Genomic DNA, 22,619 nt, shown 5'->3' with positions numbered 1-22,619 from the left:
CCCTCCTGTTTCTGCACCACCATGGGTGCACCAAGCATAACTGGCTCCTGTACCAGTCTCCATGCCTCCAGTGCCAGTGGCTCTGCTCCTTGTATCCTTTTTATCTAGGAGCAAAGAGCACCCTAAGCTGTTGCAACACCTTCTTATGAGGTTCAAACAAGACATGTCCCTAATAAACATGAAAGGGCCCAAGGGTCCTCTTGGATTTAATCTACCCACCCCGTCTCCCCACAGGTGCTGCACATCTGTCCACATGGACAGTGGGAACAAGGTGACTGGCTCTTATGTCGACCTAGGTGCAAAATATTCAATATTGAAACTCATATAAGTTTGTTAGTTCAATTATAGTAGACTTGTCTTTAGATTTATCAGCATTAAGTATAACTTTTCTTCTACCAAGGTTTACTAAAGGCAAACATCTGGACAATTTTCAGGTCATTAGGTCAACATAATGGGAAAAGTTGTATGAAAACCAGATTTTTTCTGAGCTGTGGGGAATAAGCTTAGGAATTCCCTGGGTTTTCACAGATAGGTTAATAAGGCATAAAGAATTAGAAAGTCACAGGATGCTCACACCCAAATTTAGGTAAGCAAGATTAAGTAAATAGGTATAGAAAGGGCAGGGCAAAGGTCCCAGTATAGACAGCACAGGGCAAAGGCCCCAAAACAAACTTATATGAGGTAAACAAGATTAGGTATTCAGAGCAGAAACACACCCAACTTAGTACTATAGCAGAAAGCTGCTTTCACAGGAAGGAAGGACCAAATCAGGTAAACAGGTAAATAGGGCTATAGACTGCTGTGGGGCAAAGTTGCCCAGAGTGGAGCTAATTAGCAAAGGAAAGGTGCCTTGTTGACCCTGAGGTAGCTTGCTCTATCTTGTCCCCTAGACCAGTTTAGGTAAACAGAGGTGGTACCTCATGTCTGCTGTAAACAAACTTCCACAGGGCCGCCTGGCACCAGGATTTTGTTTGTATTAATTCAAACCCCCAACCCCGAATATCTTCAAAACCTCCTTTCCCTCACTTCCATGAGTTAATGTTCACAGTTTCATTGCCTCTTTGTGCACATCCATCACCATGTTTGTAAGCCTTCTGATCATAATAAAAACGGAGGAAGGACCCTTAATTGGAGCTCTTCCCTTCCCCCAGACATTAGCCATCTCTTGCATTTTAATCCTGCATCCCGCTTTCTTGCTAGACAAGAAAGAACCCAAGACCCAGAGTCTAGGACACTGAGCTAAGTTCCAGGGTAAAGAAAAACACAGTTCCTTCGTCTTATTAACCTATACCTGGCCAAGGAAACAGACCTGAGAGAAGAAGGGTCCTGATGCTCACACATAAAGGCTGCCTCCCAGTTGGGGGTCTCAGTGCTGGAAGGCCAGACCTCTGTCCTCCCATGAGCTATCATGGGTCACAGTCCTGAATTTTGGTTCACTTACATTCACACCATTTTTAAAATACTGTGAACATGATTCCCAAGAGAAAACTGACTTGTTTGGCCACTCACATAGGGGAAAGTGAAAGCAGGAAGTAAGTGGACTCGGAACAAAATTACTCATGCTTCAAATAGTAAAGGATCAAATAAGAAAGAAGATTAAAGCAGGGTTATTGATAACATGATGAAGCAATCTCCTTACAGAATGAAGATAACTTTAACCCTAAATTCTTCATTTCAGTATGGAGATTGGTTTTCTGAATTAGAATTTAAACCACTCTTTTACTCTTTCAAGGAAAACAAAATTAGTGACATTCAAGTTGTCTTAATTGGCAGAATGCAAACATGAACAGTGTCACATAATACAGACAGGAGTTCTGTGCACAAGTACAGAGGTTGTGAGATGCCTGGACCTCAACATCGCGCTAGAGAGGGTGTTTCAGGGATGAATTATAGTAGAGGGAGTCTTCTCCTTTCATCCTACTTTTGGGAATAAGCATGGGAGCACCTGTGCTACATATTTTAGCTCCAATATGTACACAAAAATCAAAAATCAAGAGTAAAAATGAAAAAAAAAATAAACTAGTTACAAAACTGGGCCAAACAACCTAAATAGGCCTGGTTTACGGTTTCTCTATGTTAGCCATAGAGTATATATGGGTAATAAATACTTATATGAATATATGTACAACATCACTAGCCACAAAGAAAATATGAAATTAAACCATTATGAGATATCATTGCACATCTGTTGTAGCAAATTAACGTTGTGGGTTTTTTGTTATGTTTTTTGTTCTTGTTGTTGTTTTTAAGTGACAATGCCAATAGTTGTAATGGTACAGATAAACTAGATCAATCATACATTGTTAATGTGAATGTAAAATGGTACACATGCTCCAAAAAATAGTTTTATAAATTCTAATAAAACTAAACATCCGAATGCCACATAACACTAAAATTTTATTTTATTTTACATTTTCTATTATATTACATTTTATTTTATTTTATTTTATTTTATTTTTTTATTTTTTAATACGATATTGTCAAGGTAGCTAATATATAGTGTATACAATGTGCTCTTGGTTTTAGGAGTAGATTCCCATGATTCATCGCTTACATGCAACACCCAGTGTTCATCTCAGCAAGTGCACTCCTCAATGCCCATCATCCATTTCCTCCTTCCCCCTCATCCATCAAACATCAGTTTGTTTTCTGTATTCAAGGGTCTCTTATGGTTTGCCTCCCTCTCTGAAATTATTACCTTCCCCCATGGTCTTCTGTTAAGTTTCTCAAGTTCCACGTGTGAGTGAAAACATATGATATCTTTCTCTTACTTACTTCACTTAGCATAACACCCTCCAGTTCCATCCATATTGTTGCAAATGGCAGCATTAACAAGCAGTATTCCATTTCATATATGAATCACATCTTCTTTATCCATTCATCAGCTGATGGATATTTGTCCTCTTTCCATAATTTGGCTATTGTTGACAGTGCTGTTATAAACATTGGGGTACATGTGCCTCTATGAATCAGCACTCCTGTATCCTTTGGATAAATTCCTAGTAGTGCTATTGCTGTGTCATAGGGTAGGTCAATTTTAATTTTGTGAGGAACCTCCACACTGTTTTCCAGAGTGGCTGCAACAGTGTGCATTCCCACCAGCAGTGCAAGAGGGTTCCCATTTCTCCACATCCTCACCAACATCTGTTGTTGCCTGAGTTGTTAATTTTAGCCACCTGACTGGTGTTAGGTGGTATCTCAGTGTGGTTTTGATTTGTATTTTCCTAATGATGGATGATGTTCAGCATCATTTCATGTGTCTGTTGGCTATCTGGATGTCTTCTTTGGAAAAGTGTCTATTCATGTCTTCTGCCATTTCTTCACTGGATTATTTGGGTTTTTTGGTGTTCAGTTTGGTAAGTTATTTATAGATTTTGGATAATAAACCTTTATCCAATATGTCATTGCAAATATCTTCTCCCATTCCATCATTTGCCTTTTAGTTTTGTTGATTGTTTCCTTTACAGTGAAGCAGCTTTTTATCTTGATGAGGCCCCAATAGTTCATTTTTGCTTTTATTTCCCTTGCCTTCAGAGACGTGTTGAGCAAGAGATTGCAGCAGCTGAGGTCAAAGTGGTTGTTGCCTGTTTTCTCCTGTAGGGTTTTAATGGTTTCCTGTCTCACATTTAGGTCTTTCATCCATTTTGAGTTTATTTTTGTGTATGGCATAAGAAAGTGGTCCAGTTTCATTTTTTTTTTGCATGTTGCTGTCCTGTTCTCCTAATATTTTAATTCTCGGCAATATTCACAGAGAAATAAAAACTATGTTCAAAAAAGTTGTGTACAGAAATGTCCATAAGCTTAATCTGTATTAGTCAGAATTTTGAAGTAATCCTAATATACTTCAATGGGTGAATAGTTGTACTGTGGCACATCCATACTATGATATACTACTCATTAATGGAAAGGAAACTGTTGGTACACGAATCAACTTGATGGATCCAAATGGAATTACACTGTGAAAAAATCTAATGACATAAATTATATACTGCATGTGTCTAGCCATATAATGTTTTCTAAATTATAAAATTACATTAATGTGGATTAATTAAGTATTTCACATAGGTTAGGGACTGTGAATAGTATTGAGGTGTAGGGTCGAAGACAAATGCGACTTCAAAAGTGTAACACAAGAGATCTTTTTTGGTGATCATACCTTTGTATTTCCTGGTTGAGGTTGTTACTCACATTACACATAAGTTAAATTGTAAAAAACTACTCAAACACACAAAAAGAAGTCAGTGAACACATTAAAGCAGCAACACCTGAAAAATTTCTGTGTATTGTAGTCAATTCAGTTTCGTAGTTAATGACATTATGCTGGAGTTCAACAAAATATTACCACAGAGGGAGACGGGAAGGAACTTCCTATACCAATTTTGTTACTTTTCATAAGTCTATGATTACTTCAAAATTAAAAAAAATAAAATACAAAATTTAAGAAAGACAAAGTCATAGGTGCACTTGGGTGGCTCAGTGGATTAAGCATATTTTGGTTCAGGTCATTATCTCGTGCTTCCTGAATTAAAGCCCCACATTATGCACTGTGCTGACAGCTCTGAGCCTGGAGCCTGTTGCAGATTCTGTGTCTCCTTCTCTATCTGCCCCTCTCCCACTTGCACTCTGTCTCTCTCTCTCAAAAATAAATAAACATTAAAAAAAGAGGAAAAAGTCATAGAAACAGCATTGATACTAAATAATAGAAGTTGATTTTATATATAGGGGCTCCTGAGTGGCACAGTCAGTTAGGCGTCCGACTTTGGCTCAGGTAATAATCTTGCGGTTTGTGAGTTCGAACCCTGCATCCGGCTCTGTGCTGATAGCTCAGAGCCTGGAGCCTGCTTCAGATTCTGTGTCTCCCTCTCTCTCTGCCCCTCCCCTGCTCATGCTCTCTCTCTCTGTCAATAATAAATAAACGTTAAAAAAAATTAAAACACACCATGAGAAACTTAAAATAATATAAATCATATAAACTGTGTTCTCAGACTCAATGAAATTAACAATGAAATAAAGAGAATGATAACTTTGAAACTTAAAAATACTTGGGCACCAACTGATTTAAACACAACATATGTGTCATGGAAGAAGTCTCTAAAAATTCAAAATAATTTTGAAGTAGATAAAAATAGAAATACATCTTATCAAAATGTGTGGGATGCAGCAAAAACAGTGATTAGAAATAAGTTTGTTAATATTAAATAAATATATTAGAAAAGAAGGACACCCAATGCTCATCACAAGAGCCCTCCTTAATATACATCACCTATCTAACCCATTCCACTGCCCACTTACCCTCCAGTAACCCTTAATTTGTTCTCTGTACTTAAGAGTCTGTTTCCTGGTTTGCCTTTTTTTTACCCCCTTATCTTCATCAGTTTTGCTTCTTAAAGTCTACATGAGTGAAATCATATGTACTTGTCTTTCTCTGACTAACTTATTTCACTGAGCACAGCACACTCTAGCTTCATCCATGTCCTTGTAAATGACAGTATTTTATTCTTTTTGATGGTTGAGTAATATTACATTACACACACACACACACACACACACACACACACACACAAACACACACACACACATACATACATATGCCACAACTGCTGTATCCATTCATTAGCCAATGGACATTTGGGCTCTTTCCATAATTTAGCTATTGTTGAGAACACTGCTATAAACTTTGGGATGCACTTCCACCTTCAAATCAGTATTTTGTATCCTTTGGGTGAATGCCTAGTACTGAATTTCTGGATGGTAAGGTATTTCTATTTTTAACTTTTTAAGGAGCCTCCGTTCTGTTTTCCAGAGTGGCTGCAATAGTCTGCACTCCCACCAACTGTGAAAGAGGGTCCCATTTCTCTGCATCCTTGACAACACCTGTTGTTTTTGTGTTGTTAATTTTAGGCTTTCTGACATGTGTGAGGTGGTATCTCATTGTGGCTTTAATTTTCTTTTCCCCGATGATGAGTGGTGTTGAGCATCTTTTAATGGAACTTTTAGACATCTGTATAGTCTCTTTGAAAAATGTCTGTTCATGTCATCTGCCCATTTCTTAACTGGATTATTTGGTTTGCGGTGTTGAGTTTGATAGGCTTTGTATATATTTGAATACTAACCCTCTTCAGATATGTAATTGGCAAATAGCATCTCCCATCTCCCAATTGAGTGTTTTTGTCATTAGAGGGTGATGGAATATATCAATTTTTTGCATCAACTGAGATGTTAATGTATTTTCCATCTTTCTATTAACATGGCTTCATGTTGTATTACATGCTTTGATGTTGTATGTTGATAGTTCTTGAATTCCAGGAATAAATCCTACTTGATCATGGTATACAATCCTTTAATATGTTGCTTAATTTAGTTTGCTAGTGGTTTTTTTTTTAATTTTTTTTTATTTTTCTAAATACATATTTTTAAAGTTTCATTATTTTGAGAGAGAGAGAGAGAGAGATCTGGGGAGGAATAGAGAGAGAGGGAGACACATAATCTGAAGCAGGTTCCAGGCTCGGAGCTGTCAGCACAGAACCCAACGTGGGGCTCAAACCCACAAAGTGTAAGATCATGACCTGAGCCAAAGTCAGATGCCTAACCGACTGAGCCACCCAGGTGCGCCACTAGTGTTTATCTTAAAATTTTTACCAATATTCATCAGGAATATTGGTCTGTGACTTTTTTCATGTAGTGTCTGTATCTTTTTCAGTGTAAAGACAATTATGGCTTCTTAGAATGAATTCAGAAGTGTTTTATACTTTTAATTTTTAGAAGAATTTGAGGAATTTTGGTGTTATGTTTTCTTTAAATATTTGGGAACTAGAATATATTATGTTAAGCAAGTAAGTCAGAGAAAGACACATATGATATGACTTCACTTATATGTGGAATTTAAGAAATGAAACAGATGTACATAGGAGAAGGGAAAGAAAAAATAAGAGAAAAAAAAACAGAGAGAGGGGCAAAATATAAGACATTCTTAAATACAGAGAACAAACTGAGGGTTGCTGGAGGAGGGATGTAGGGGGGATGTTCTAAATGCGTGATGGGCATTAAGGAAGGCACATGTTGGGATGAGCACTGAGTGTTGTATGTAAGTGATGAAACACTAAATTCTGCTGCTCCTGAAACCATTTATTACACTATATGTTAACTAAATTTATGCTTTAAATAAAATTTAAATAAAACGTATAAATCACGTAGCACAAAAGAAACTCCCCAAACATGAAAAGGCCAAAAATGAAGTTGTAAAACTGCTGCAAAGATAAAGGGAATAGATCCTAAGTCACCTTAAGTTTAAGTTTTAGTCATGCTTCTCTCAATTTATAGAAGCAACAGACTGACAGGGATTCAGACTGGCCTAAGGTTAAATCATGAATTTAGTATTCATTAAGTATATAACTTTTGCCCAGGTACACAAAGACAAGTCTCAGTCTTTCTTTTCTTTTTTTTTTTTTCTTTTTAAAGTTTATTTTAGAGAGACAGAGACACTATGGATGGGAAAGGGTGGACCCAGAGGAGAGAAAGAATCCCAAGCAGGTTCATCACTGACAGTGCAGAGCCTGATGTGGAGCTCGAACTCACGAAACTTAGGATCATGACCTGAACCAATCAACAAGGAGTGTAAATTAGAAACTTAGGTTTTCTAATTCATACAAGTAATAATGTATGTAATGTGAGTAGGAATGGATATTAAGTGTATGGTTCAGACACATTTCCTACCTATCATCTATGGGCTTTGCTTTTCATGTCTGTTCAACTTTTAAATATTTGTTTTTAATTTTTAGTCTGATTATTTCTACACCTCTTTATGAGAGTGTGATGCTGATGTTCTTTCCATCTCTTAGAATCCCTTTCTTGACTTTTGTATGCCATGTAATCTTTTTTATTGAAAGCTGGGCCTAAATACAAGGTAAAAACACTGAGGTAGGTAGGCTTTCAGGAGGAAATTTTATGTTTATCTGGCTAGGAGTTAGTCTGTGTCTACTGTTTGCTCTAGCTGTAGGTGTCAAAGGCTAAAATGTCTGCTATTTTTTTTAACTCTCCTTTTGCATTTGGGTCTCCATAGAGATTTCTACTTCAATAAGATCTGAAACATGTGTTTCTTTTGTATTTCTTTGTTATTTTACAGGATGCTTATTGATGTGGTGGTAAGGTAAGGATAAAGGGCATACTTTATTTCTATAATTAGGTTCCAATCTTTTAGTGTGCCTGTGGCTTTGCACAGCACTTTGTATAAGACTTTCAAAGCTGTCCCCCTTTTCCTACCCTTAGGTGTGACAGGATGGTTAGTAGGGGCTAGGCTGAGGCTGGGTATTTTGCTCCCAAGTTTGCTAAAGCTCTGGTAAATCTAGTTTTTAGGCTTTGTTAAAATAGTTTCTTTTGCGAACAAGCCTTTTAGGAACAGGATGATTGGGGCAGATTTTGAAATGATCACTTTTTTTTTTTTTCTTTTCCTACTGCTTGTATGATGGAGGACATTTTTCTTCAATCTTCACTATGATAATCTAGAAAAGCTCCTGGATGTAAAATTCAGAAAACTGTATAGGTCCCCTTAAGAAGGACTTCTTTCTTTTAAGGTTTAACTCTCAAGTTTATCTATCTCAAACCTCCAGCATTCATCCATTACAGTTTAACTTTTTTCCTGAGTTCTCTTGATGGTTCCTACCATGATAAACTGATTATCTATATCTGTCTGTTGGTCTTTAACTTTGGAGCAGGTGTTTTCTCTGTGATATCAACTTTCTGATGGACCAAAGAAGAGTTGATCCTTTTCAGTTTGTCTTTGAGTTTGTGTGTGTATGTGTTGTGTGTGTCTTGTTGTGAGAATTGGAGTGAGGACTTCCACGTTCTTTCCTTACATGCCAGACTAAAAACCACAATCTCTGAGAGTTTATTTATTTTAAATATCAGTGTGGCTTAAGGATATAGAAATTAATGCACATACTAACTACAATGTTCAATGAATAAGTCAAGAGTGTCTTCTAATTTCCAAAAAGCCTTCAACAAGAAAGGGTTTTTGAAATTAGAAAATGATCTTTTATAAAAAGAAAAAAAATAAGTTTTTTGCTACAACATATGAGTAGTGATATCTCATCAAGGTTTTCTTTCATATTTTCTTTATGGCTAATTATGTCATAAATATTTTCATACAAGTATTTATATGCCTATTCCTTCTCTATAGCTAACAAAGTAACCATAAAACAGGATGGACTGTTTATGTTGTTTGGCCCCGTTTTGTAACTAGTTTATTTTTTTTTTCATTTTTACTCTTCATTTATGATGTGTGTATATTAGGACTAAAATATGTAGCACAGGAGCTCCCATGCTTACTCCCAAATGTAGGATCAAATAAGGCAGATTTTCCACTGCTAAAACACATTCCTGAAAGACCCTCTCTCTCCAGATGCTGAGGTCTACACATCTCACAACCTCTGTACTTGTAAACAGAGCTTCTGTCTGCATTATGTGACACTGCTCATGCTTGCCTTCTGCCAAGTAAGACAATTTGAATCTCACTCATTTCATTTTCCTTGAAACAGTAAAAAAGTAGTTCAAATTCTAAATCAGAAAACCAATCTTGATACTGAAATGAAGAGTTTAGGGTTAAAGTTTTCTTCATTCGGTAAGGTGATTATTTCATCCTATTATCAATAACCCTGTTTTAATCTTCTTCCTTATTTGGTCCTTACTATGTAAAGCATGAGTCAGTTTGTTCAGAGTCCACTTACTTCCTGCTCTCACTTACCCCTATGTGACTGGCATAACAAGTTAGTTTTCTGTTTGGGAATCAGATTCACATTGTTATAGAAATGGTGTGAATAGAAGTGAACCAAACTTCAGAATTGTGACCCATGATAGCTCATGGGAGGATAGAAGTCTGACCTTCCAGGACTGAGACCCCGACTGGGATGCAGCCTTTCTGTGTGAGCATCAGGACCCTTCTTCTCTCAGTTCTGCTTTCCCGGCCAGGTGAAGGTGAGTAGGACAGAGGAATGACTATTTTTCACTACCGTGAATCTTCGTTCAGAAGTCATTTTTTCCATAGAACATTCCTTGGACTTCAGCTTTTTTCCCATTATCTAGATGTGAAGACTTGAGAATTGTTCTCATTTCAGTTTATCTTTTTTTTTCTGCCTTCCTGTGTCCCTTTCCTTTTCTACACTTTTTAGAATAAAATTATATAATTATGCAAATGTAATTTGTTACTGTAAATAATATATGAGTAATATTCAAAATACTGGTATTAATCCTGCCTAGTTTATGTGGTGCATTTTCTAAGCTGAGCCTCAAAAAGGAAACTCAGTTTGCCCTAAGGGATGCTCTCTATCCACTGCTGCCAGAACCTACAGTCAGAATCTTTGGGATCCCATGCCCTTCATGACCATTGGTAGGGCTATTAAATACTTTTGGCCTTAATAAATGCTTTTATGCTTACATGAGTGCATTGAAATAAGTTTGAATATTACTTCCAATATAGAAAGTTTGTATTTAAATAGTGTTGTGAGGAAATTGGTACAATTGAGAAGACACGCACTTGCCAGACAGAAAGTTAGTTGAAAGAAGTTCACAGTATTCCATTTCAATTCAAATGTAAACAGTGGAATATCAACACATTTTGTAGAGAATATTCATATTGATTTTAGTGAAAGAGGGGCTATTGAACAACAAGGTAAGTATACACACTTTGCCAAGCAATAAAAGGGATCCATTTTAAATTCTAAAACCGCATCCTAGTCCACTACCTCAGAAACATCATCTATTAAAAATACAAGAAAGCAATTAGTACATTAGAAAATTAATGCGTGCCGTAACTGGAAAAGTAACCTATCATATCTGTGAAGCTCTCTACTTAAAAATTAGTTTTAAAGAGATCAAACTGATATATAAAATTCAAATATTTAAAATATACAATTTGTAATTTTGGACATTCACTATTTTGTTTTCTTTCATAAAATAATAAATAAGGTGCAGCCACCATAGGGTATACAGGAGAGGGTCAGGAAAACAAAGCTTGTCTTTCTCACATGTCCTAGATAAAGTCCTATTCCATGAAAAGGGTTACATTGAGAAAGACAGAGAAAGTGCCTGGGGAGGGGGGTTAGCTAAGCAGTTTGGGAGCCTAGACAGTGGAAAGCTCATTGGCAAGTATAGTTATTGGAATCAAGGTGGGATCCATAAATAAAAGGCACAAATAAATTTCTGCATTTGAATATCAAAAGGCCCTAGTCTGACAAGGGCAAGACGGGGAATTTGTGGCAAAGGTCATCTTATCACAGTGGTGCCTGTGGTCACCTAGGAAAAGTGTTCCCAAATCTGTTGGCATGTTGAGGCATCAGGAAACGGTAACGTGTGAAAATTTACAATACAAATGCAAACCCTTGTGTAACAATCACCACAATCAAGTTAATCAATATGTCTAGAATTTTCTTCCTGCTATGCTGTTATTTTAAATGTGTATGTGTGTGTATGTGTGTGTGTGTATGTGTGTGTGAATAACACTTGAGTTATCCCTCTTAACAGATTTCTAAGTGCACATAGTACAATATTGTCAAGTATACATCCTATGTTGTAGCAGATCTTTACTACTTATGAATCTTGCCAAATGTGAATTTCTCTTTAATTGCAAAAAAGGAGAAGTGGGATGCAGTTTTTGTTAGGGGAGTAGGTAAAATGTTCTTCTGTTAAGCATGTTTCAGGATCATTGAGCATGGCACTCAAGAAAGAAATTTTAGACATTTTACATTGAAGCTTATTTAAGTTCATTTATGTAGCATGGGGACAGGACCCATGGGCAGAAAGAGCTGCACTTTTTCTGTATGAAGCTGGTGTTTATATGCTTAGTGCTCAAAGGGGAAAGGGTCTACACTGAGTATAAGTATTTTGAGTATAAGTACACTGAGTCATAAGTATTTTCTTCAAATTTCTACTTACAAAATTACTTTTGCAAGATTTCTCTGGTGAATATCATTTAGCTCCATATTAACTTTCATGAGATGCACAGGCAGTCATGACTCTCTTTAAGAATGTAGCAACCAACACATATTTGATCCTTATTGCAACTATGCAGGCCATAGCTAAGCTCTCTTGGTTAAAGGTGAACATTTTTCTGCTTCTAGCTGTCATTTCCCTCTGACCAATTTTCATTGCTTAAATCATTAAGGTTTTTGAAGGACAAAGGGCTCATCATCTGTAACTTCTTCAACCTGCAACCTGACAAGGATTGTAGAGATGTCACTACATATGGACTAAAATTGGTCACTATCTGTTCTCCAAGTAATCATTACAGAAGGCTATTGCTTTAGTGTCTAGAGTGGCCCTCAGGGTGAATTTGTTTCAAGTAGAGGACCATTTGATGGGTAAAGGATACAGGAACAGGTTGTGTGTATCTCAATAATAGGAGACAACAAAGTGAAAAATACATCTCAAGATTAATACTGTAATAAAACTAAAAATTATGATAAGAAGATATTTTAGTGTGGGCCAACCAGGTAGATCCAACCAGGATCTTAGCCAGTCTTGATTACCCCAAATGTAGGGTTTTAAGAGCACCAATTTGGTTATTTATATCAGTAAGTAATCCTGTTATAGTTTTGTTAAAATGTGTAATGTAGATGCAACATTCCACTTTAATAATGACATATGTTCGTGGTTATGCTGCTGTTAAATTATCTAGTGCCATTTTATTGTGTAGAATTTGTTTATGCTTTTGAGTTACTTCAGTGTTTAATAATGTAAAGCTATTTTGTGTTATTTAAGGCCATAATCGTGTATTTATCAAGGGCATCCATGTGCTATATGACATCTAAAACTACTGATGGAAGAAAAATAGATGCCAAATGGTAATACCAAAGAAATATGTATCTTGCCCATTATTGTTTTAGATATGGAAGATTAGTTGGACTTGTGATAGTTAATGCTACAACCAGGTATCCATACATAACCTATAGTCCATCTCCTAATCCAGCCTTCTGGAAGCTATGGCCACTAATTTTGCCCAAATAGCAACTGTGTTCTGTTAAGTGCCAGCCATGTGATATTTGGTCGCCTTGTACAGTCAGTGGCAAACCAATTGGTTACTGGCAAAATAATGGTATGGTCCCAGGCTTCTGGGGGGGAGCCATTGCTTTGGTGAGTACCATAGGGTCATGAATCAAGTGTATGTTCTTTCTGTTCCCAGCATAAAAGTACCACTTGGCTTAGTTGTTTTATTATGGGAGTAAGCCTCATATATCCATCCCATATCTTATATATTCCTTCCTGAGTGTATTGATAGGAAAGACTACATAGATGTGGAAAGTGTGGTAATGAGTCTATCTGTTGGTTGGCATATTCAGTTAAAATTTTGATAATTCAAGGATAAGAGAAAGGCCTCCTATGACATGGAGTGGCCCATCTAATTTTTAGCATAATACAGCAAGAAACATTATTATTTTGGGGTGCCTGGGTGGCTTCAGTTGGTTAAGCATCCAACCCTTAATTTCAGCTCAGGTCATGATCTCACAGTTCATGGGATTAAGCCCCACATCAGGCTCTGTGTTAACAGTGCAGTGCCTTCTTGGGATTCTCTCCCACCCTTTCTCTGCCTCTCTCCTGCTCACATATTCTCAAAAATAAATAATAAAAAATGAAACTCTATTATTTTTATTAATAGAAATTTCCCTATATGTGCTGGGACTGGGGTGACTTTCTGTTGGGTTTGGTTAAACATGGCCACTGTATGCTTGGCTAAAGCATCTACTTGAAATCTTGGTTCAATAGAGGTGGCTCCAAGGATAAATATGACTAAGGGATTAAACTATGAAGAAAGCTTCTTTGCTTGATGTCTAGACCTAACCATATTATACTTGAAATGAATCACTGGCAAGTGGGCTATGATTTGCTCTGTGAGATAAGGGTATCGCCAAGTTCATTCTCCAATCAAATTTTAAGGATTTTATCTCCACAAGTTCATAGCTAACCCCATAGAGTGGGATGTGTTCTGACTTTTAAAGAGCAATTTTGTTATCTCAGCCACATGGAATTGGTCAAGTTGACAGCTAATTTACACAGTTGTTGGGGAGTTTATTTTACTGTCTAGATGTTAAATAATCATATGTCCATGGAACACCTGTTATTAGCCCCACAGAGTAACAAATTAGAAGATAGTCTATATGCAAACTCTTATGGCATTTTCTCTGTTTTACCTCAAGTTGTTTAGTTTAGGCAAGTAACAAACACTTAAAGATAATTAATGAAAACTAGAATCTAGCATCCAAAAGGAAATGTTATTAAAACATGTATTTTCTCTCTACATTCACCTTTATTTCCAGAGATAGCCAAACCAGGGCTAATTTGCTTGTAGATTAATTCCAGTTTTGACAAAATTGGGTTAATTATTTACATAAGCTCACCAAGAATAGTTATTGACCATATACAGCCTTTAAAATCTTGCTGGATTTTAATCTTTCTGGAACTTTTTATGAGGAATATCTAGACTGAACTCTTAATAGCCTCTCTAGGCCAGAGCCAAGCCAATATTTGTTATCACACTTGCCTACAATACCTGTATATTTTGGTGTATTCCTATTCTTGAGGTCTCCTGGAAATATATATCATCCAATCTATCCTGGATATATATTTCAACCAATATATGCAAGAAACTTGATGTCCCTGGAAATGATGTTCTCTGCTCACCTGGTAAGACTGCTGGGAACTCTTAAACAAGATATCAGGCCAATATTCTCAAGGGGAGTTATTGGCTTCAAAACATCAACCTTAATTCCTTAAAGCTGTCTGGTCATATATGTGTCTATGCATGTCTCTTTAAAATATTACACTTCAGGGGCGCCTGGGTGGCGCAGTCGGTTAAGCGTCCGACTTCAGCCAGGTCACGATCTCGCGGTCCGTGAGTTTGAGCCCCGCGTCGGGCTCTGGGCTGATGGCTCGGAGCCTGGAGCCTGTTTCCAATTCTGTGTCTCCCTCTCTCTCTGCCCCTCCCCCGTTCATGCTCTGTCTCTCTCTGTCCCAAAAATAAATAAAAACGTTGAGAAAAAAATTAAAAAAAAAATATTACACTTCAGATAAAGTCTTGGTAATATAACCAATGTTCCAGTGGTGTCCTGATATGAGGAGACCAGATTTTCATGAAACTTATTCAAATAATTATAAATTCCATGGAAGAAAGAACACTCACTAAGAGTTTCTGAATTCTGGAGGATTCAGTTAGGGGAAAATGTTAAATGCTTCCATTTATTCACCAAGGATTATTCTATCATTTTTCTCAATTCAATCAGTTCTGTGTTTTTAATTTTTGTTCATTTTAAGTGCAGCTTGTTCATTAGTTCTGGAAATGTTACCTGGGTCAGTTTTATGATTTTAAAGATACCAAAAACTTGTATTTGTAAAAAATCCTTTCTATGAATCTTCTTGAAGATGAAACACATTTTGCAATAACACTCAAATAATAATTACAAATGACAAAATAAAACCCCTCAGAAATGCACATGGTTAAAAATCTTGTATGAAAATTTGTTACAATGCAATTGACAAGGACATCTGGTTATTTCTGTGACATACAAAATTTCAATAATACAAGCAATGACTTTCTATGAGGACATAGAAACTTCAGGAATTTCATATATTTCCTAGAATAATTATAGATTTATCCATAAAATACAATCTAAAGATTATCATTATTGGTTTGAAAATGTTGTCCAAGTAACTTCAAATACCAAATAAACAAATGTAATTTGAAAAAAAAAAAGAAAAAAAGAAAACTTCCTGTATAATTAAATCTTGTAAAGCTTGTTAAAACCCTCAGAAAGTTTTAAGCACATTCCTAAAAAGTGTTATAGATCATTACAAATCTAATATTTATATTTAACCAAGGTGACAATAATGGACCCTATTAGGAAATCATATATCAGTTAGGAATACTATACTATTTCAACATTGGAAAGTCTTAAGGTTCTTTTTTTTTTTCTTTTTTTTTTTCTTTTAATAGGTTCCACACCCACTGTGGTGTTTGAACTCACAACCCTGAGTTCAAGAGTCCCATGTTCTATCTACCCACCCAGGCAGGCACTTCCTTAAGTAATCAAAGACCTGATAAAGACAAAACATAGAAGCTTTGGTTTTCAGGGCAGATAAAGAAAAACACTGGTATTCTGGGTAGACAAAAGAGAAAAGCCCCTTTCTTTATTTTCTTATCATGAGTAGACCAGCAATCTAAATTTAAAAAAAAAGTCTTTTTAAAAATGAGGAGAAACATTTTCAAACTGATACCAGTGTGCCTTAAATTCCATTTATTTCAAACTTAACCACATATAAAATTATTTTCCAAAGATTCTCCTTCACAAACGTCCTACAGCTTTCTTTTTCATTCAGAATTTGTCCTAAGTCTGTTTTCTCTAAACAACCGGTCTCATTTTAGGATAAAATTACATTCTTTTTCCCTCAACAATATTTGTCCTCATTCCTTATGCCTTTCTTATTAAAAACTCATCTTTTCTTACATACATAGTTTCTTCCCTTATTTCCATCAGTCCTCATCACATTTAGCAGAATTTTATTTTTAGAAGCTTTAGTGTACAGTTAAAGTTAAATAGGAAACAATTGTGAACTGTTGCTCCAGAATTCTTAAGATAGGAAATTCATGTTTACCTTGTATAATTCTAAAAACGTTTTCCATAGTATTCTTTCAATAAAGCATACCACATGTTTACCAACAGGCCCAAATATCTTCAGTTTCTCTGCAAGAAAAACCCCAAAACACAAACCTATGTTCAGTAATCAATGCTTTTCTACATCATTTGGACAAGACTTACATATCCAGCGAATTCTATCCAATTTTATCATTTAATTTAGCAAAAATTCAAATTTTACGTGACCAAAGATTTTGAAAGCTATGAAAACTTTTATGTGTAAACCTTTTATTTCAGTTTTTTAAATTATCCATGAAAAGTTTAAGAGAGATGAAACAAGCATCTTTTTATTACTATTATTATTATTATTATTATTTTTTTGCTGACAAATTACAACAGAAATCACATGAGCTTATTTCACACTTAGTAAACCTTGGTAGAATAAATGTTATATATTTAATGCTGATAACTCTAATTTTTTAATGTTTTTATTTATTTTTGAAGGAGAGAGAGGGAGAGAGAGACAGAGCATGATCGGGAGAGGAACAGAGAGAAAGGGAGACAGAGAATCCGAAGCAGGCTCCAGGCTCTGAGCTGTCAGCACAGAGCCCAATGCGGGGCTTGAACCCATGAACTGTGAAATCATGAGCTGAAGTCAGACACTTAACCAACTGAGCCACCCAGGCACCCCTAATGCTGATAACTGTAAAGACAAGTCTTCCTTAGTTAAACTAACAAACTTATATGAGTTTAAATACAGAATATGTTGCGCCTAGGTCAACTTCAGAGGCAATCCACTTGTCCCCACTGTGCATGTTGACCTGAGGCGTCTTTGGGGAGAGGAAGTGGGCAGTTTAAGTCCAAGAGAACCCTTGGGCCCTTTCATGATGACTGGGGACATATCCAGTTTGAACTTGATAAGAAGGTGTTGCAACAGCTTGGGGTGCTCTTTGCTCCTCGATAGCAAGGGTAGAAGGAGCAAGAGCCAATGGCACTGGATGCATGGAGACTGGTCCAGGATAGTTATGCACACTGCACCCACTGTGGTGCAGAAACGGGAGGAGGAGCAGGTGGAGGCAGAAGAGGTGAGGCACTACCAGTAATCTGGGGGAGGATAAAACCCAGAGTGCAGACAAAGAGGACTTCTAGTCCTAAAGCTCATCAGCTCATACAGGAACATACACATATTTCTTTCCTCCAACAAAAGTGAAAAAAGGCAGCCCATGTCAAGATAGAGAAGTCAGGGCAGACACACATTTATTTTCTCCAACAAAAAGTGAAAATAGACAGTCCATGTTGAGCTGTAGAGATCAGGGAACCTCCCTGAAACAAAAGGAATTTTGGCAGCTGCTTGGGAATACTCCTTAAATTCCCTGTCCAGAGGTAGCTGAACCAGATAATTGGCTGCAATTAGCATAGCCATTAATCTAGTAGATAAATGAAGGAGAAAAGTCCACTGACAACAAGACTCAGGAAATAGTCCTCCAGGACTCTCAAAATCTATTCCTGATCCCACATAACAGAAGAAGAAACAAGAAGGAAGCTAGTGAGTTAGGAAAAACACAGCAGGTATGTATAGGATCTTGTTAGCAAAGTGTTTATAAGAGAGACAAGGTGGGGGTGCATAGAAAACATGACAGAACACAAGTGATGTGGTGAATTAACAGAAGTAGAAGAACTGATGCAAATGGGTAAGAAGAAGTTGTCTTTAGGCCCCATAAAGGAGTATAGACAGATCATCCTTGTGGCACAGGGCCATAAAGATCTGACCAAATGTGATTTTGTTCCATTTTCCCTGAAACCTACAAAGAAAGTCTAATTTATAAATAGTATTGAATTTGAAGGTCCCATTTATGGACCAATTTCCATCATTCTTCAGAGAATGTTGAGGCCAGGCACTATTACTGAAGAAGATGAGTTGCTTCCTTAAATCCTGTTGTCCAAGGTCACCCCAATGTGTTAGGAGACAGCCTGAATGGGGAATCCTTTGGGAGTGAGGAAGCTGATCACATGGTCGATTCATAGAAAACAAGAGATCACATTAACAATCTAGGAGTCCATTACCAAAATCCCCCTCAGCTCTGAATGGCACCACATCAGGAATATTCGTGAAGGTTCCTGGGATCAGAGTGGTGGAAGGCATCCTTCTTTGGTGACCACTCTGATACTTTTGTACTACCTGAAAAGGGATGTTCAAATTTTCACTGCCCTATTGTATCCTAGGCTACAACAGGTGTTGGTGAATGGACTGAAATGCCACAAAGAGTGTGGTTTCTTTCCATTTTGAAGGAGTCAATATATTTGGCAACTAGTAATAGCCTCAAGGTCTAGTATTAATGGATAAGGCATAGGTTGTTAAGAAGGGGCAGCTATTTGATATCATATTAAGCATCATATACCTAGGGTAGAAGTACTTTCAATCTCTTGATTTCAGCTCAGGTCATGATCTAACTGAGATTGAGCTTCACACTGTGCTCTCCCTGATAGTGTTGAGCCTGCTTGGGATTCTCTCTCTTAATGTTTCTCTCCGCCCGTCCCCTGCTCATGCTCTCTCTCAAAATAAATAAATAAACTTAAACATAATAATAATAATGACAATAATAATAATAAACACCAAACCATACTGCAATGACATTGTAAGCAATCTGCTAATGAAATTTATCATGGAACAGTCAGTAAGGTTTCAAGAGAGAAAGAAACCTAGCCCACTTTTCCAGCCAAGCTGGTTCAGTCCCTTACTTGCATATCTCAAAATATATTATAAAAAAACTGATACTTAAGAATAATAATATGAAAGTAAATTTTGTTTTATTTATTTTTATTTATTTTTATTTTTTAACGTTTATTTATTTTTGAGACAGAGAGAGACAGAGCATGAACGGGGGAGGGTCAGAGAGAGGGAGACACAGAATCTGAAACAGGCTCCAGGCTCTGAGCGGTCAGCACACAGCCCGACGCGGGGTTCGAACTCAGGGACCGGGAGATCATGACCTGAGCTGAAGTCGGCCACTTAACCGACTGAGCCACCCAGGCGCCCCAGTAAATTTTGTTTTAAATTCATTTAGTTATTAGTGTGTTTATCTGTACAACTTTCCTTACATTAATGACATGTGAGCAGTTAGAACTTGGAGCCATGCATGCCTAGGTTAAACATACACAGTGACAGAGTGAAAGTGGTGCTATCATGTTTGATGTTTACATTTCAGAATGATAGCCCTCCATCCTTAAGAAAGATATATTCAATGGGTGACTTGGGTGGCTCAGTTAAGCATCTACTCTTAATTTCGGTTCAAGTCATGATCTCACAATTTATGATTTCGAGCCTGACATGGAGAACCACCATCAGTCTCTGTGCTGACAGCATGGAGCCTGCTTTGGAGTCTCTATCTCTTTTCTCCATGACCCTTCCTGCTCTCTCTCTCAAAAATAAATAAATAAACATTTAAAAAAATATATTTGAATTTCAATATTGGAACAAAAGATTATGTAGCCTTTTAAAATATATAAGCCAGGTAAAATTTATTGTTTTAAGATTGGTTTTAACCAATGGTTACTCTTTATGCCTATACTCAGAGAGAACTTACAGTAAAATTCTAGAAAATTTATGTTGTAGACAGGATCTCATACTTATGTTCTAAACTGGGTAAATATTATGAATAGAATTATGTTCTTTCTTAACATAACCATTTAAGTTTTAATAGTTTCACCTTATATTTTTTTATAGATTATATTATATAATACATGGTATAAAGCAAGGAAACATTTGGGTATTACTATTAGAATACTTAGATCATATAATCTAACAAAGAATAAGTATTTAGGGGCAATTTAACATTTACTGAATCCATTAATCATTGACTCAATTATTAATTGTTGACTGACTCAATATTTTCATCTGTTAAATGATAATATATTCTATAACACATGAAAATTTTTAAGCCATAAACAATGAGATTTATATAATTTGAATTCTAATCCTAGGAAAAGGGAAAAACAATATGTTTTTTTAAGATCAAATGACTATTGCATGTTGGCATTATGTTCTATATTATCTTTTATGCTAACAGTGTATTTGGGCATCTATATTTTATTTTATTTTTTTTAATATTTATTTATTTTTGAGAGACACAGTGTGAGTGGTGGAGGGAGAGAAGGAGATGCAGAATCTGAAGCAGGCTCCAGACTCTGGGCTGTCAGAGAAGAGTCTGTTGCATGGCTCGAACCAAGAACCATGAGATCATGACCTGACCTGAAGTCAGACGCTCACCCATCTGAGCCACCCAGGCACCCCTGGACAGCTTTATTTGAAATCTGTTCGTTAATCGTCTACAATTTCCCATGTTAATTAAACTGGTCTAATTTTTTACTGATCAGATGGCCACAACCATGCTTGTCAAGGTCTCAGTAATGATTCCATTGTTTTAAAAATTATTTCCAGGGCAATTCCAAGTCATAGGACCAAGAGCACCAGTCGTTGCCTTTGTTGGGGAAGAGGTTGTGGTTTCCTGTCATCTCAACCCATCAATAGATGCTCAGAACATGGAAGTGAGATGGTACCGAAATGATCCTTCTGGCCTGGTGCATTATTATGGGACTTCCCAAGATCATATGGACCAGCAAATGCCAGAGTACCAAGGGAGGACCAAGTTCCTGAAGGAGAACATTACCAAAGGGCTTGTTGCCCTAAGGATCCATCACATCAGACCTTCAGATGAAGGGGAGTATGTGTGTTTCTTTGAAAGCTCTACATTCTACAATAAAGCACAGTTCAAAGTGTTGGTCACAGGTGAGTCTCTGCAATTAAAACTACTGTCCAAATTGTATTATTTTGTTTCCATCAGCAGTCTAAACTAGTGTTGTGTATGGATAGAGGTGGCTAAATCTATACAAACACTATGACTGAATGCCAAGAAAGTTAAATATGCAATCTAATCAGTCTGCCTCAACATTCTTGGGTGGTAGTAAAAACACATTTTAATCATTTGTCAACATAATTTCTTTGAAGAAAAGAAAAAGTAGGTATTATAGTATGTTCTATCTCAGAAGAGTCCCAGAAGTGTATCTTAGTCTATCTTCTAAATTTCAGAGGGAGTTAAAAGAGACAGAAAGAATCTGAGTAGCCTGCCCTCTGGCTAGGTTTTCTACACCTTGCTGCTACCCACTCTGGGAAAAGCCCAGTCACATGTGGTCTTGTTCACTATTTAGTATGACATCCTTCTTTATTCAGATCCCTGCATAATTTGTCCCCTTAGATCTCACTCCTGCTCAGATATTGACCAACACACACACACACACACACACACACACACACACACACACAAACACACCCCAAAACAAAACAAAACAAAACAAAACAAGAAAACCCCCACAAAACTATATTGCCAGAGTGAAAGACTAAGGAAGGACTGTAATTCAACCACACACTGAGCCTGAAACACCATTTTCTCTATAGACATTATAGGGCCTTTACTGAGCTCAGAAGAGGAGTTTTTGTATCATCTTTCTTACAATGGACATAATATAAACTAACCCAATATAATGAAAGAGACAATAATATTGACCGTCCTCCCAAAAGCAGGAAAACGTTTTCCTTCAGAACTCCCTGACCTGTGTGCAAATGCTCCTTCCTCTTATTTAGTGACAATTGTGCATAGGTCCCAAGTAACCCTTAATCCATGTTTACACAATAAAGGATGTGTTCTTCTATAATTATTCATAAATTAAAGGGGAGCATGTGCAAAGACACTTGCCTGCAAGTTTTAAACACCTTTTTGAGTTACCATTTTTGTAGCCAGACATTTTGAGCCACACATCCTCTGATAATATTTCTGACAAATCATGGAAAGAATAGTAACCTCCTTCTGAGATTTCTTCCTGAATTTAAAGAATATCTGCTTTTTATGCAAGTATACTCGTGTTCTTCACTGCAAGTGTCTATTGTATGCAAATGACTTTCAGTGTACTGGAGACATTTAACCAGTCACTAAGAGGCATGAATGAAAC

The 22,619-nt window shown here is 36.7% G+C and overlaps 1 protein-coding gene across 4 annotated transcripts in view; it reads left to right on the top strand.

The window, feature by feature from the left end:
* The first annotated feature begins 9,771 nt into the window (after positions 1-9,771).
* Positions 9,772-22,619, top strand: part of LOC115513564 (butyrophilin subfamily 1 member A1-like) — an 85,785-nt gene continuing 72,937 nt past the window's right edge. For all 4 annotated transcript variants that reach the window (XM_030314828.1, XM_030314811.1, XM_030314820.1 and 1 more), the window contains exons 1-2: positions 9,772-9,969; positions 21,055-21,402. In XM_030314828.1, coding sequence (XP_030170688.1) covers positions 9,903-9,969; positions 21,055-21,402 — 415 coding nt within the window. In that variant the 5' untranslated portion in view covers positions 9,772-9,902. The remainder of the gene's footprint in view (positions 9,970-21,054; positions 21,403-22,619) is intronic.

Source organism: Lynx canadensis, chromosome A1 (genome assembly GCF_007474595.2).
Source record: "Lynx canadensis isolate LIC74 chromosome A1, mLynCan4.pri.v2, whole genome shotgun sequence".
In the NCBI taxonomy this organism is placed as follows: Eukaryota; Metazoa; Chordata; class Mammalia; order Carnivora; family Felidae; genus Lynx; species Lynx canadensis.
Note: the sequence above shows the minus strand (reverse complement) of the source record. Positions and strands in the feature narration are given on the sequence as shown.